Source organism: Mya arenaria, chromosome 6 (genome assembly GCF_026914265.1).
Source record: "Mya arenaria isolate MELC-2E11 chromosome 6, ASM2691426v1".
Classification (NCBI taxonomy): domain Eukaryota; kingdom Metazoa; phylum Mollusca; class Bivalvia; order Myida; family Myidae; genus Mya; species Mya arenaria.
This window is the reverse complement of record NC_069127.1, coordinates 36,825,429-36,841,500: the sequence shown is the minus strand read 5'-3', so window position 1 is coordinate 36,841,500 and position 16,072 is coordinate 36,825,429. Positions and strand designations below refer to the sequence as shown.

At 37.0% G+C, this 16,072-nt stretch overlaps 1 protein-coding gene across 1 annotated transcript in view; it reads left to right on the top strand.

Annotated features, from left to right (window-relative positions):
• The window catches only part of LOC128237759 (uncharacterized), a 74,641-nt gene extending 58,826 nt beyond the window's left edge, over nt 1–15,815 (top strand). The window contains exons 15-18 of the mRNA XM_052953342.1: nt 7,259–7,372; nt 8,357–8,395; nt 11,426–11,600; nt 15,533–15,815. Coding sequence (XP_052809302.1) covers nt 7,259–7,372; nt 8,357–8,395; nt 11,426–11,600; nt 15,533–15,815 — 611 coding nt within the window. The remainder of the gene's footprint in view (nt 1–7,258; nt 7,373–8,356; nt 8,396–11,425; nt 11,601–15,532) is intronic.
• Nucleotides 15,816–16,072: the final 257 nt, after the last annotated feature.

Sequence of the window (16,072 nt, the reverse complement as noted above, 5' to 3'; positions counted from 1 at the left end):
GGTCATGGTCACTGTTAATAAAAGAAAAACCGTTGAAACTGAATACTTTTAGGTAGGTGGACTTGACTAAACTTGGAATTCAGAAGGAATTTATACAGACATTTCTTGTTATTAAGGTCAAGGTCTATGTCGCTAAAATATGAAAACTGTTGTGTCCGATCCATAACTTTGTCATAGAGTTTTAAAATTATTTGGCAGAAGTTTGCGCACAAGACCAGTACCCCTTACTTTTAGAGCCAACAAAACAGCAACCTTTTGAACGTAGTATTTTTTTGCTATATAAGCCTATATAATTGTTTGTGTGGCATTCTGATACTTGGGCGTTCAGGAGTGTTATTCACATGTTGTTAATTCCCAAGTTTTTAGCCTGACTCTTCAAAGAATAAGGAGGCTTTACTACTCACACAGGCGTGAGCGTCCGGTTAAAATTTTAGGGCTAGTTGGCATTTTCACCTAAAACTCCCAACACCCTTCATTCAATTCACTTAATACTTCACTCAGTTGTCTAGGACCATCAAACAATGAAATGACATAACTCCATATTATCCTAAATACAAAATATGGCCTCTGATTAACTAATAAGGGCCATAGGTAAAAGTTTTAGGGCACATTATGTAAGGTTAAAGTTAGAGGGCAAGTTGAGATTTTTTCTAATAACTTCTATACCCTTCATTAAATTGACAAGCTTGGATTTTCACTAATTACATCATTACCATTCAATGGACTGAATACTTCACACAGTTGTTTACAGCCATCACACACTTAGGTTACATAACTCCATTTGATCCTAAATACAAATTATGGCCCTTAATCGGCTTAAAAAAGTTTAATTTTCCGCTGCTTTGGGTTTTAACTCAGATATCAAATAATATTCATTCATTGGCCCTCATACTTGACACAGTTGCCATCACACAATTTGATTACATAACTCCATATTATCCCTCAATAAAACTTATGGCCAATGGTTGCTTTTTTATTGCTTTTGACATGCACGTTTTTATATTTTTAACCAGGTTTTTTCAAATTAAAACCTGATTATTAGAATGGGATATGTCCTTGTTCAGGCAGGTAAGCGGCAGTGCGGCGTGAAACTCACTAATGTTATAAAATAATTTAAGTAAGGTTTGACATAAGGTGACTATACTTGGTATATAGGTCACTGTTGTTAAAAAACAGAAAAATGATACCGATAGGAATGACATATTGTGACCAAATTTGGTATAAAGGAAGAGTTAATAGAGACCTTTCATGAGGTTCTGTTTGTGGCATCCACAGTTGTGGTGAAGGTCAAGGCCACTGTTACTAAAAGTAGAAAAATGGTTAGTACTGAATAACTTTAGTTTGCCCCGCCCTAGGGGTTTCAGGTTTTATATCTACTTCAATAGTAGCCTTATGTTGTGACCGTTTATGAAAATGTTCAAATAATACCCCTTGTGGTTAAACTGGGCATGCCCTGGGGTTCCAAGATTTCCTTTATACTTAAATAGTATGTAATTAATTGTAAAATCTTTGAAATCTTTGAAATAGCAAGGCCCAGACCTTTGATATGAAGCCACCTGTTGTGGTTACTAATAATTTCATCAGCAACCACTGACTACCATAGCAACCAATGACTTTCTTATCAACCACTTACTTACTAAGCAACCAAAGATTTCCTTAGCGACCCATGACTTCATCAGCAACCATTTTCTTCTGAGGCAACCTTCTTAGCAACCAATGACATGCTGTGCAACCAATGACATCCTAAGCAACCAATTACTTCCTTGGTAACCATTGACCTACTTAGCATTCACTTATTTTTTAAGCAAAAAATGAACACTCCTTAGCAACCAATGACTTTCTTAGCAACCATTCACTTCCTTAGCAAGTACATACGTCCATAACAACCTATGACTTTTTTTGCAACCAATGACTTCCTTTGATCCAAATGACATTTACATTTACCTTCAGTCATAGAAACCAATGACTTCTTTTTTAAGAACTTTCTTCCTTAGCAACCAGATCATCCCGAGCATCCAGTTACTTCATAAGTAACCAAATACTTCCTTAGCAACCAATGACTTCCTTGTAAATTAACTTTATTCAAAGCAACCAACGACTTTTTTATGAACTCCAATTTATAATTTTTATAAGCAACCAATAATAGTTATTAGCAACAACCTTCATTCATAGCAACCAATAACTTCCTTGTTAACCAATGACTACCTTGGGGACCAATTACTTCCTAAGTAACCACTTACTACCTTAACCCCCGATGATTTCCTTCACAACTAATGACTTCCTTAGAAACCAACTTTTTGCTTAGCATCCTCCTTCATCCATAGCAACCAATGACCTCTTTAGCAACTTTAGTTACATTTAGCTTCCTTTACCATATTGTCCTTGGGAACAACCAACCTACAACGTATTGTGTCCTATCGATTTCCTTTGAAAGGACTACCCCCTTATCAACCATCAAATAACTTGGCAACCACCTTTTTTCTTAGCAAGCAGCAACGTCCTAAATAACCACCGACTAGTAGGTCATTTTAATCAGGTGAGCAATATGGGCCCTTTGTTTACTGTTTGGGTTCGGCCAATTGCATTTAAAAATTTGTGTCATATGAAGCTCCAAATAAATTGCGAATACACTCATGAAATTTTATAGGTATGGTGTTCAGCATGGGCTGTTGTGTACATGTCATTTCTGTCACATTTTTTTCTTGGGTAAACAAGTTATAGCCACTGACTTGGCATATATTAAAAACAGAACTATTTTGTCGCATGTTGCACCAAAAGTATTGCACATACACTCATCAAACTTTGAAGATATTTTGGTCAGCATGGGTTGTTGTGCAATTGTCATTTATGTCACATTTCATTCCAGCAAACAAGAGTTATTTCCATTGACTTAGTAAAATATTGATTTAAAAGATCTTGTGACGCATGTTGCTCCAAAGGTTTTACACAAAACTTCACAGGAATGTTTGTCATCCTGGGGAATCATGCACCTGTGATTTTCTTCACTTTTCATTTTGTCTAACAAGATATTTGGCCCTTAACATAAGCTGTTATGCCCCTATAATTTCTTTCAGCGTTCACTCATTTATTTGACAGCTTGATCTTTTTTGTGGAAATAAGCTATAAATAGCTTATGTTGATATGCAACATGGTATCCGACAATAAACAAATATTGACTTGACGTGTGTCCGGCAGCTTCCCCGGTTTTGTTTACATTTCTGCAGTCATTGATACCCATCCAATGGCTTTTTTACACTCCTGCTTTCATTGCCACCTATCCCATCGCCATTGTTTACACACCCGCCTTCATTGCTACCCATCTCATCATTGCTATTTACACTCTTGCCTTCTTTGTAACCCCTCCTATCGCTGTTGTTTACATTCCTGTCTTCATTGCTACCCTTGCCATAACTGTTGTTTACACTCATGTTTACTCCTGTTTATACTCCTGCTTTCATTGCTACCTCTCCCATCACCATTGTTTACACTCCCGCTTTTATTGCTATCCCTCCCATCATTGATATTTACAATCCTACCCCGCCTTTCGCCGTTGTTTACATCCCTGCCTTTATTGCTTCTCCTCCAACCGCCGGAATATGCACTCTTGTCTTCATTAATACCCTCCAACCGCCGTTATTTACACTCCTGTCTTCATTGCTACTCGTCCCATCATCGTTATTTACACTCCTGTATCCATTGCTACATTTCCCATTGCCGTTATTTACGCTCAACCTTTCATGGTACACTCCTGCCTTTATTGCTACCCCTCCCACCGCCATTATTTGCACTCCTGCCTTCATTGCTACCCCTCCCATTGCCGTTATTTACACTCCTGTCTTCATTGCTAATCCTCCCATTGCCGCTATGTACATTCCTTCCTTCATTGCTACCCCTCCCATTGCCGTTATTTACATTCCGGCCTTCATTGCTACCCCTCCCATTGCCGTAATTTACACTCCTGCCTTTATTGTTACCCCTCCAACCGCCGTTATTTGCATTCTTGCCTTCATTGCTACCCCTCTCTACGATGTTATTTACACCCCTACCTTCATTACTTCCCATCCCATTGCCGTTATCTACATTCCTGCCTTCATTGCTTCCCTCCCATAGCCGTTATTTACACTCCTGCCTTAACAGCTTCCCATCCCATTGCCGCTTTTTACATTCCTGCCTTCATTGCTTCCCCTCTCATTGCCGTTATTTACACTCATGCCTTCATTGTTTCCCCTCCCATTGCCGTTCTTTACACCCATGCCTTCATTGCTACCCATCCCATTGCCTATGTTTACACTCCTGCCTTTATTGCTACCCCTCCCACCGCCATTATTTGCACTCCTGCTTTCATTGCTACCCCTCCTATTGCCGTTATTTACACTCCTGCCTTTATTGCTAATCCTCCCATTGCCGCTATGTACATTCCTTCCTTCGTTGCTACCCCTCCTATTGCCGTTATTTACATTCCGCCCTTCATTGCTAACCCTCCCATTGCCGTAATTTTACACTCCTGCCTTTGTTACCCCTCCAACCGCCGTTATTTGCATTCTTGCCTCCATTGCTACCCCTCTCTACGCTGTTATTTACACCCCTAACTTCATTACTTCCCATCCCATTGCCGTTATCTACATTCCTGCCTTCATTGCTTCCCTCCCCTAGCCGTTATTTACACTCCTGCCTTCATTGTTTCCCCTCCTATTGCCGTTCTTTACACCCCTGCCTTCATGGCTTCCCATCCCATTGCTGTTTTTTACATTCCTGCCTTCATTGCTTCCCCTCCCATTGCCGTAATTTACACTCATGCCTTCATTGTTTCCCCTCTCATTGCCGTTCTTTACACCCCTGCCTTCATTGCTACCCACCCCATTACCATTGTTTACACTCCTGTCTTTATTGCTACCTCTCCCACCGCCATTATTTACACTCCTGCCTTCATTGCTACGTCTCCCATTGCCTTTATTTACACTCCTGCATTAATTGCTACCCCTGCCACTACCGTTATTTACACTCCTGCCTTCATTGCTACACCTTCCTTCACTGTTGTTTACACTCTTGCCTTCATTGCTACCCCTCACATGGCAGTTATTTACACTCCGCCTTCATTGCTATCCCTTCCCAACGCCGTTGTTTACACTCCGCCTTCATTGCTCCCCCTTCCCACCGCCGTTGTTTACACTCCCGCCTTCATTGCTACCCCTCCCACCGCCATTGTTTACACTCCTTTCTTCATTGCTTACGTTGACATTGCCGTTGTTTACACTCAAGCCTTCTTTGACACTCCTACCAGTGTCGTTATTTACACTCATGCCTTCATTGCTACCCCTCCCATTGTCGTTGTTTACACTTCTGCTTTCATTGCTACCCCTGCCACCGCCATCGTTTACACTCCTGCCTTTATTGCTAACTCTGTCATTGCCGTTGTTAACACTCATGTCTTCTTCGCTACCCCTGTTATTGCCGTTATTTACACTCCTGCCTTCATTGCTACCCCTCCTTACGCCGTTATTTACACTCCTGCCTTCATTGCTACCCATCATCTACTTTGTTGCCCCATATAATTAAAACACAATTTAAGATATCCAAATGAAACTTGGTATGCTTATTGCTATTGATAATACGCACACTTACAAAGCCTACAACTCTGGCTGAAATAATTGTTGGGTTATGCCCCTTGTTCAACTGAAAATAAACGGTTGTGCATACGCACCACATCGCTCTAATTTCAATTGATGCCATTGTTGTTACTCTCTGAGTGTCGTTATTGTCACTGTTGTTTCTGTAATGTGGCAATTATTATCCCTCCCAGCTCTGTAGTTATCATTCCTATTACCATTGTTACTCTTCCTGATGGCCTTGATTATATTTCTGTTGCAATTATTAGCCCTCCCGTTGCCGTTGTTTTTATGCCTGTTTCTTCCAATTCTGTCAACGTTTCTACCCATCGTATCATTGTCCCCAGTTCCTAAGTTTCTTGTCGCCTTTCTACTGCTTTCATCATTATTTATTCTGCACATTGCAAACCACCACCCTTTTCGTCAGTTTTCCCTGTCTCACTGGTGAATCATTAGATTCCATTTTTGCACTCACGTCATCACAATTACACATATCATCATGGGTGAGAGTGGTCTATTGGCAATAAGGTGTCTGTCTCTCACCCAAGAGGTTGTGAATTTGATTCCCACGAGGCGTACTTTACATTGAGTTCCCAATATGAAAAACGAAAACACACCACAAACAGAAGATTGCTGTTTTATTGACTTTGACAACTTTTAAAAACAAGAGGGCCAAGATGACCCTATATCGCTCATCTCAGTAAAACTTTGTGCTATAGACTTGTTGATAACAGGGCAATAACAGGGGTTTGGCATCTCTGATGTATGAAAATGTTACCTCTAGAGTGTTAACAAGGTATTTCCATATTTGGGCTCTGTGACCTAGTTTTTGACCCCAGATGACCCATATTCGAACTTGAGCTAGAAATCATCGAAACAACCTTTTTGACAAATTTCCAGGATATTTTGGCTGAAAATGTTACCTCGAGAGTGTTAACAATGTAGTTTCATATTTGGGCTCTGTGACCTAGTTTTTGACTCCAGATGACCCATATTCGAACTTGAGCTAGAAATCATCGAAACAACCTTTCTGACAAATTTCCAGGATATTTTGGCTGAAAAAGTTACCTCTAGAGTGTTAACAAGGTATTTCCATATTTAGCCTCTGTGACCTAGTTTTTGACCCCAGATGACCCATATTCGAACTCGTCCGAGTAATTACTGGGACAAACATCCTGACCATGTTTCGTGACAATTGAGGCAAAAATGTTACCCCTAGAGTGTTAACAAACTAAGTGTGGACGGACGACAGACGACGGAGGACGGACGACGGACAATCATCGATCCTAAAAGCTCATCCTCAGCCTACGGCAAAGGTGAGCTAAAATTAAGGAACGCGTATTTAATTTTAAATAGTGGTTTTTGACGTTTTCAAATTACCCAGAGTTAAGTTCTGTATGTTTAGATATTTAATTTCGCAAAAACATCTAGGGTCTGTTAAATTTAAGAGTGCGTGGTAATGTATTTTACGCAAAACACAATTATGTTAAAAGTTGTTTTCCTATTCAGATATCCCAGTCGTAGAATGCTGAGGTTTATGTAAGATGAATTCCTTTAGATTTAAACTCGCTGCCAGAAAAAAACAGACCTTAAACAGTTAATTCCCTTGACCTTAAAATGGTTCTTAAGTGTTTATTAAATTTATCTTTCAGATCCCAGCCAAAGAACGCTGAGGTTCACAGCAGATGAGCTTGTTAAGATTCTAGCTGGCCGACAGGAGAGGGGAGAGCCGATACCAGATGATGATACTGATCCAGAGGAGCAGGGTTAGTTTTCCCTGACCTTAACATCCGATAATGTTCAAATATTCTTTAAACAATCTTTAAACTTTCTCTGGTCTGTCATAAGTACTTGATTTAAAACCTACTTATTTCAAAACAAGAGTTATGGCTGGTTAATAAGAAACAAATGATCAGAAAAATTATGTGCCCGCAGCTCCAAAACTATTCCACCTTAAAACATGAAACTTCATAGCAATGTTGGTCAGCATGGGAAATGATACGATTTCTGTTACATTTTACTACCGGTATTTGTCTAACCAGAGTTGTGGCATTTTAATTAGTAATTGTGGCATTTTAATTAGTAAAAAGGTCTGAATCGTGTTGTGTTGCAAGTATCTGCAAAGTAATATGAAACCTCATGTTGGTCAGAAAGAGAAATTTTGCTCCTGCTGTTTCTGTGACAGTTCATTATATCTAGCAAGAGCTATGAACCTCTAGTCTGAAAAAGGGTCTGAACAATATTTTGTTACTGGTAGCTCCAAAAGTATTTCACCTACAGACAAGACACTTAATAGCAATGTCCGTCAGCCTGGGAAATATTTCCCTTGCGATGTTGTGCCATTTCATGCTGTTCATGCCCTTTGATTAGAAACAAATGATCTGAACCAATGTTTGTCACATGTAGCTTCGAAAGTATTACATTTATACACATAAAAAGTATCAGGAATGTTAATCAGCATTGTAAATTGTTCTGCTGCAATTTGTATGACACTTTACTTCATCTAGCAAGAAAGTATTTTGCATGCAGGACCCATGTCTTCTGGTCAAAGGTCACACTTAAGGGTCATTAAGGAACGTTGCCCAAACCTTTTGATATCGCAAATTGACAACCTTGTTTCGTGGCATTAGCTTGTGTCTAGTTAAGAGATTTACAGAAAGGACTAATTCTCAAATTCAACTGTAGTACACATTTACATCGTCCAATTAAGAACATAGTCGATAATCTTGTTTTGAAAAATTGTGTTTCAGGGGCGTTTGGTGGTGCTGCCATGAACCTCCCAGAATCTGGTGAGTGAGTCATTTAATACTGGTGGGGATCTTAATTGATGGCTCGATGTTTAATAGTTTATCAGTTGTTTTCATGATGTAATGTATGTGCAAGTATCCTATATGAATGCCGCCAGCGCTTCTTGGGAAATCTGCAAGACTTAATGTGCCCTCTTGCATTAAAACAGCACTAACACATGCAAAAATAATTGTTATTTATTATATGCTTTCTGGTGGTTTAAAAAAGATATATCAAATAGATATAATTCACTGTTTTAAAATTTTAACCCACTCGGTTCAAAATCAAACGTCAGCACACACAGGGCTGGGACACAATTTCAACATAATTTCTGAAATGACGTTACTTACCCATACAAATTGGCGCGTTTTTTTTTTTAAAGTGTAATCAAATGACTTGATATTTTCTATTTCATTTCATTTCATGTCAAACATAAAATATTTATTATCTTAATCTAGTTAAATAAACAAAGGAACACAATGTGGGTGTGCCAACAAGCGGGGTATTTTTTTGTTTGTATACTGACAAATCAATAACATTCAAACATGCACTGATTCCCTGATTAGACATAACACGATGAATGGCTCAATGTTCCTATACACAGTGATGAATGCTTCTGCATTGTAGTAATGTCCGGAATCATTATCATGTCACTCACAGCCCTCTGCACGACTTAACTCCCATTCGTTTGTTGGTAGCACAAACAATACCAAAATAAAAAATAAATATTAATAACACAGAAACAAGAGTTAATAACACAGAAACAATACATGTATTTGTATGTCCTTTTTAACCAGGTTTTCAACGAAAACCGGGTTATTAGAATGAGGTTGTCGTTGGGCGGGCGGGCGGGCGGGCGTCAAACAGTGGTTTCTGTTCAATAACTTTAGTTAGCATTGATATATATTGATGAAACTTGGTGTGTAGGTAGCTTATGGGAAGAACTAGCTTGGGATTGCTTTTGAGGGGGGTGGGGCTAAGGTCAAGGTCACGGTTACTAAAAATAGAAAAATGGTTTCTGCCCAATAACTCTAGTTAGCGTTGATAGATATTGACAAAACTTGGTGTGTACGTTGCTTATGTGAAGAGCTAGCTTGGGATTGCTTTTGAGTGAGAAGGCGCTAAGGTCAAGGTCACTATTACTTAAAATAGAAAAATGGTCAAGGTCACTGTTACTTAAAATAAAAAAGTGGTTTCTGCCCAATAACTTTAGTTAGCATTGACAGATATTGATGAAACTTGGTGTGTAGGTAGCTTATGTGAAGAGCTAGCTTGGGATTGCTTTTGAGGGGTGTGTGGCTAAGGTCAAGGTCGCCTGTTACTAAAAATAGAAAAATGGTTTCTGCCCAATAACTTTAGTTAGGATTGATAGATATTGACGAAAGTTGGTGTGTAGGTAGCTTATGTGAAGAGCTAGCTTGGGATTGCTATTGAGGGGGGAGAGGCTACGGTCAATGTCACTGTTACTTGAAATAGAAAAATGTTTTTTTGCCAAATAACTTTAGTTAGCATTGATAGATATTGATAAAACTTGGTGTGTAGGTAGCTTATGTACAGAGCTAGTTTGGGATTGCTTTTGAGGGGGTGGGGCTAAGGTCAAGGTCACTGTTACTAAAAATAGAAAAATGGTTTCTGCCCAATAACTTCAGTTAGGATTGATAGATATTGACGAAATTTTGTGTGTAGGTACTAGTAGCTTATGTGAAGAGCAAGCTTGAAATTTCTTTTGAGGGGAGTGGGGTCAAGGTCACTGTTACTAAAAATAGAAAAATGGTTTCTGCCCAATAACGTTAGTTAGCATTGATAGATATTGATGAAACTTATAGCGAAGGTAGCTTTTGTGAAGAGCTAGCTTGGGAGGTGGGGTCAAGGTCACTGTTCCTAAAAATAGAAAAATGTTTTTCTGCCCAACAACTTAGTTAGAATAGATGGATAGTGATGAATCTTAGTGTGAATATGGCTTATATGATTGAACTTGCTCATACAACAAATTAATTGGCTATAATTTCTGATTGCCCATAACAAAAACTTGGTTTCGTCGCATTGCGGCGCTTCTAGTTTGTAATTATAATAACAAAAATTAATAAAGCACACTACTAGTTAACAATGAGACGATCTTCACTGTACCCCACTTGCTAATCGAATGATTTCCCGAATCAGAACATAACCAAATACTTGTAATTTCGTCGAGAAAAATGTAAATCTTATATAAAGTATTAGTGCCCTATAAAATCTACCTCATAGCAGCGGTATTTAACATTATCAATTTGTTGGCGCAAAGACAAAACCACCGCATTCACTCGGCACTGCGGGGCCACCTAAAAGGTTAAAACAGGGCCCATTTCCCCAGCTATCCCCGGTAAACCCTCGGACCTGGGGGGGGGTACAATTGACTAGTGCATTATTGTTAAAGAAAGGTAATGGAAAATATATGTTTGTGTAATAGCATAGCCAAAAATTATGATGTATGGCATTAGTCATTGCTCCTTGCAGTTCAATGGGCATAATATGATTCAAAACTAGATAGTTGCACAGAATAAACATAATAATTTCAATGCAGTATTATTATTATCTCTTATTATAAATAATAAAAAAAAACATCAACATGATTTGTGTAAAGATAAAACATATTTTGGCGCCTTTTTAACTGAAAACATTTTACCATGTAGCTATTAATTGAACAATTTATTTATAAAGGCTAATATTTTTTATTTGTACACAAAACGTATGCTTGTTTTTGTTTTTCTCATAAGAGTCAAATACCTTTAACATTATAATTCATCAAAACTGATATGAGTGTGCATCTATCAAATGTACAACTAAAATGCCCCCCTCCCTTTATATGTCAAGCTTTTTTCGGCACAATATACTTGGAAAATGTAAATATAGTATGAAGTTCAGTTGAGAAACAATCATGACATACATGTATGCGAATAACTTGTGCTGAGATCTGTTGTAAATAATATAGTATATTAAAATCAAATGTAAAAGCTACCATAAGTAAAATCAACAAAACTTCCTTTATATTTCAGACCCTATAGAAGAGAATAAGCGTCTTAAAGGGATCCTGAACTGTTTCCAGTGTAAAGAAAATAACTGTAATATTCTACTGTTGCCGTGCACACACCATTGTTTGTGCGAGCCGTGCGCAGAAAACATCACCAATTGTCCGGTGTGCGGAAGGAAGGTGGAGGAGAGAGTGAGAACGTACTAGGTTTTAAGTTAACCCCTCTTGTGCAACAGGAAGGGTTAACCTAGCCAGTAAGGATGTTCATTGGTATTTGTTATGTTTAAGTAAATCTTGATTTCTTTGGAGTGTTTTCTGCATTATTTCTTAAAAAGCTGCACTTTCACAAATTGACAGTCTTGACCTTTTTTATATCATTTTGTCTCAGAATCATCTCACTTTGGCATGAGTTCCTTCAATTCAGTCACATAACTAACAATAGAACAGATCTCAATTGTTTGGTAAACTGCTGAAAATATTTTTTGTCTTAGTTTTCCTAGTAGCATTTTTTGTGTGAATGATATATATTCTATTTGACCAGTCCCTATCCTGTACTAGTGAGAAACTGATGGAGCTGGTTTTGTTTGAGTTGACGCTCTTTTAGTTCCCATTCAAACTAATCATACATGTAGAAGATGTTGCTACAGTAACAAAAAACTGTATGTTTTAAAGTATAGGAAATAGAATGTACATAGTTGAGTCTAGACCGACTTCACTGTATACTATTGGACCATCTTTTCAACATAAATACATATCATTATTCTTATTGATATATGACACCATATATGTAAAAGTTGATGGCAATTTACTTGAATTTTGGCCAAGTTTATTTTATTTTGCAAGGAAAAAAAAGTTATTTTGTGATAGTTACTCACTATTTAACTGAAAGTCATGATCATTTGATGTATGGTCGAACACTAATTGGCCTAAAGATCTTCAACATTTATTTAAGGACACATCATATTAAACATATCAACATTTATTTAAGAACACATCATATTAAACATATAACACCCTTTTTATTTTTCTACCTCTTTATAAAAAGCTTTCCCCCATGTTATATTGCCATACATTTTTGTTCAAATTAAGCCCTCGTTTTTTACTTTTATGTTTGAAGGAAACATCTTGTCAGGTGCATAAGAACTAACATCCCCGTGCTCGAAGAAGTCATTTTAGTACAGTGCGGGGGTAGTACAGCTGATGTTGTACTAGAGCAGAGGAATTTGCCTCATGCTGTTTTACCTCTGCATGTATGCAAAAAAAACAATATTTTCAAAATCAGAAATTCATTATACAAATTCTGTAAAAAGAATATATAAGTAATAGTTGTTTGGTATCTCTTATCATTTTCCCCACAGTTATTAATGTGGTAAATTTGCCAAGACGGCCATGTTGTTTTTGTTCTCTCTCCACCACTTTTTGTATTATGTATTTTGCTATTTACATGTACTATACAGTGTAACTGTTTAAACTGGAATTTCATTTAGTTGCTTTAATTGTTGTTTTGTACCATTTCGTAAGAAATTGACAACATTATAATAAGCATTGCCTGACATTTTTGTTCAAATTCAAAAGACATTTACCATATGTTAGCGGATATTATAACTCCAGCACGTACTGGTATAAATATATACATAGCGAGAGTTTTTGATGTGCTGAGTAATAATTAGGGAAAATCAGGCAAACTGTTTATAACATGGTGAGTAAAATTGGCCCAAAACCATAAACAATGATCAAAATAATTGGAATGGTTATTTTGATCAATTATCAATATGATTATCTAAAATTTAAATATACACTTGAAGAACTGGTATTCATGAGAAATAGAAAATGGCATTAGGTCCATTAGAAATATCCCATTCGCTTTGAAAATAAAATAATTGGTAGATATTGACCCATTTAGAACTCAATGATTTGCTTAATACTTGATTTGGGTAAAACTCCAAATTTTATCTATCAAATTCAAAGGAAAATAATTATATATGATTTTATTACTAGCAATTACACAGTATCGACTATATAGCGAGCAAACGATCAATTTTCCGACAACACTCGGTCATGGTTTTTATTTTTTTACCAACTAGCCTTTGGTATAATTTGTTGTTGTTTCTTAATTGTGACTATTGACATATTCACATTTTGATCAATCTCACCTTTTATGTATAGTATTATGTATCTAATTCATACTTGCTTGTAACCATGTATAAAAACATGATATGAACACGATGAGGTACTATTTAAATATGTTATTGTCAAGATGTATTGGTTTCAATTTCAAAGATCTTTATTGTACAGTAAATGTTTGTGTGAACACATTCTATATGGCTGTGTGAACACATTCTGTACAGCTGTGTGAACATTCTCTGTATGACTGTGTGAACATTATCTATATGACTGTGTGGACATTCTCTGTATGACTGTATGACTGTGTACACATCATGTGTATGGCTGTGTGGACACACTATGTATGACTGTGTGGACATTCTATGTATGACTTTGTGATAACACTCGGTATGATTGTGTAGACACACACTTTAAGGCTGTGTGAACATTCTCTGTATGGCTGTGTGAACATTCTCTGTATGTCTGTGTGATCACACTCTGTATGATTGTGTAAACACACACTGTAATGCTGTGTGAACATCCTTTGTATGGCTGTGAGCGTGACCTTTTCCTAGTTGGATTAGATTTTGTAATAGTTAAGAATTTAAATATACCTGCATGTTGTTATGCTTTAGAATTTAAGAATACCTTTGTGTGTGATAGTTGATTTAGATTTTATAATAGTTTCAAGTCTAACAACACTTGTTTGTATGTGAGTTTTACGAGGATACATCAATTTGTTTTATTTTTGTTTAATATAATGAAACCATTGTAACCAAAATTTACAAAAGGGCCATAACTTTAAGAATGAATGACATAACTTGTCAAAAAAAGTTTATTATAACTCTTAGCATTCGTGGAAAGTTTGAACTTAATATCTTGAACCGTTTTCAGGTTATTAATTAAACCATAAAAATGTCATATTTTGAAGTATACAAAGGGCCATACATTTGCCAATATTTAGGCACAAGTTACATAACTTTTTGTGAGCACGTATGAAATGAAATTTGCACATTATATCTTAAAATGTCGTTAGGTTATTTTCAAAACCATTAACATTTCATGATTTATTAGTATACAAACTGCCATAAATGTGTCATCATTTAAACATTAGCTACATTACTCATAAGAAAGCGTATTGTTACTGCAAACAAGAAAAGAAGGTTTGAACATAATATCTTTTTCGGTTTCAATTTATTACAAAATCATTAAAAATTGCCATAATTTGTAAGTATATAAACTGCCATAAATGTCACAATATTTTAGCATAAGTTACATTACTTGTCATAAAAGAGCAAACGGTGATTATGAGCAAGTTTGTAAAGTATGAATTTGATACCTTGAATTGCTGATAATAACTTTACAAAAATCATATTAAATGTGGACAGACGGACACTGTGGTTAACTATAGGGCACACATTTTTGCGGAGCCCTAATAAAACTATTTACACATTATATGTTTAACTTAATGAAATAACATGTAACTTTATTGCTTGGATGTAATAACTAAACCTTCAACTTTTATAGGTATATTCTTTATATATTTACACATAAAATTATTATTATTATTGGCAAAAATGATTTAGATTGGTAACTTGTAATTGTTTGTAACGCTATTAAGTGAAATAAATTGGTCTTCTAGATGCATGATTTGGAGTTGTTTATATTTTTCATGTCCATAAAAAAAACTTAGGTTACAAATAATAATGCATGCTTGAATTTGCCATTTTTCTCGAAATATGTATTGTTTATATATATATTTTTGCCAGTCTTTTTTAACGAAAATTTATGGGTTATAAGATGGCGAAAAACAGGCGGACTTTAACAATTCTGTGTTAAGCTTTTATCCCATGTCATAAAAGCAATAGTTTTTATTAAAAAAAATGTTACGAAACTTTCAGAATACTTGTATACATGTTGTCTTGAACTTTTGTGAACATGGGTCACCTCAGGTCGAAAACTAGGTCAACTCTTGAACGTTTTTATTCCATGTCATAAAGTCAATAGTTTTTTCCAAATGGTGAGGGAGCCGCGACTCGGGTGCAGAGGACCTTACTCAATCTGCTAGTGCAAATCTGCGAAGATCTAAGAGAACACTTACCGCTCGACGACTCGAGGAATCCTTCGGAAACTCAGATGACTCCGATCATGACCTGGACTCTACCGCAGGATACGGAAACCCAGTCGCTCCTAAACGACCTCGGAAAGATGATGGCCGATCCATGAGGGCTCAGCTACAGGCCAAGGACGATGCTATACAGCTGCTGGAGATCAAGTACGATGCCACCATTCGGGAGCTGGAGAACTTTTAGGAACCCCAGCTACAGAAGGCTGCTACCGTGACCCAAGTGGACCCGTATATCTTTGATGCCAAGGAATATATTCGCGAGTGTATGATGGACGTGGTGAACGTCAAGAACCAGATGTTGAATCCTACGGATACCTTGGAGCTACGTTCGACCCATAGTTACCTGGAGCAGAAGGCGTATAATACATGGACGGCTGAAGATCGTATGAACTATATCCCGTTCAAGAAGGATAGGGCTAGGCTGATGCCCTTGATGCATAC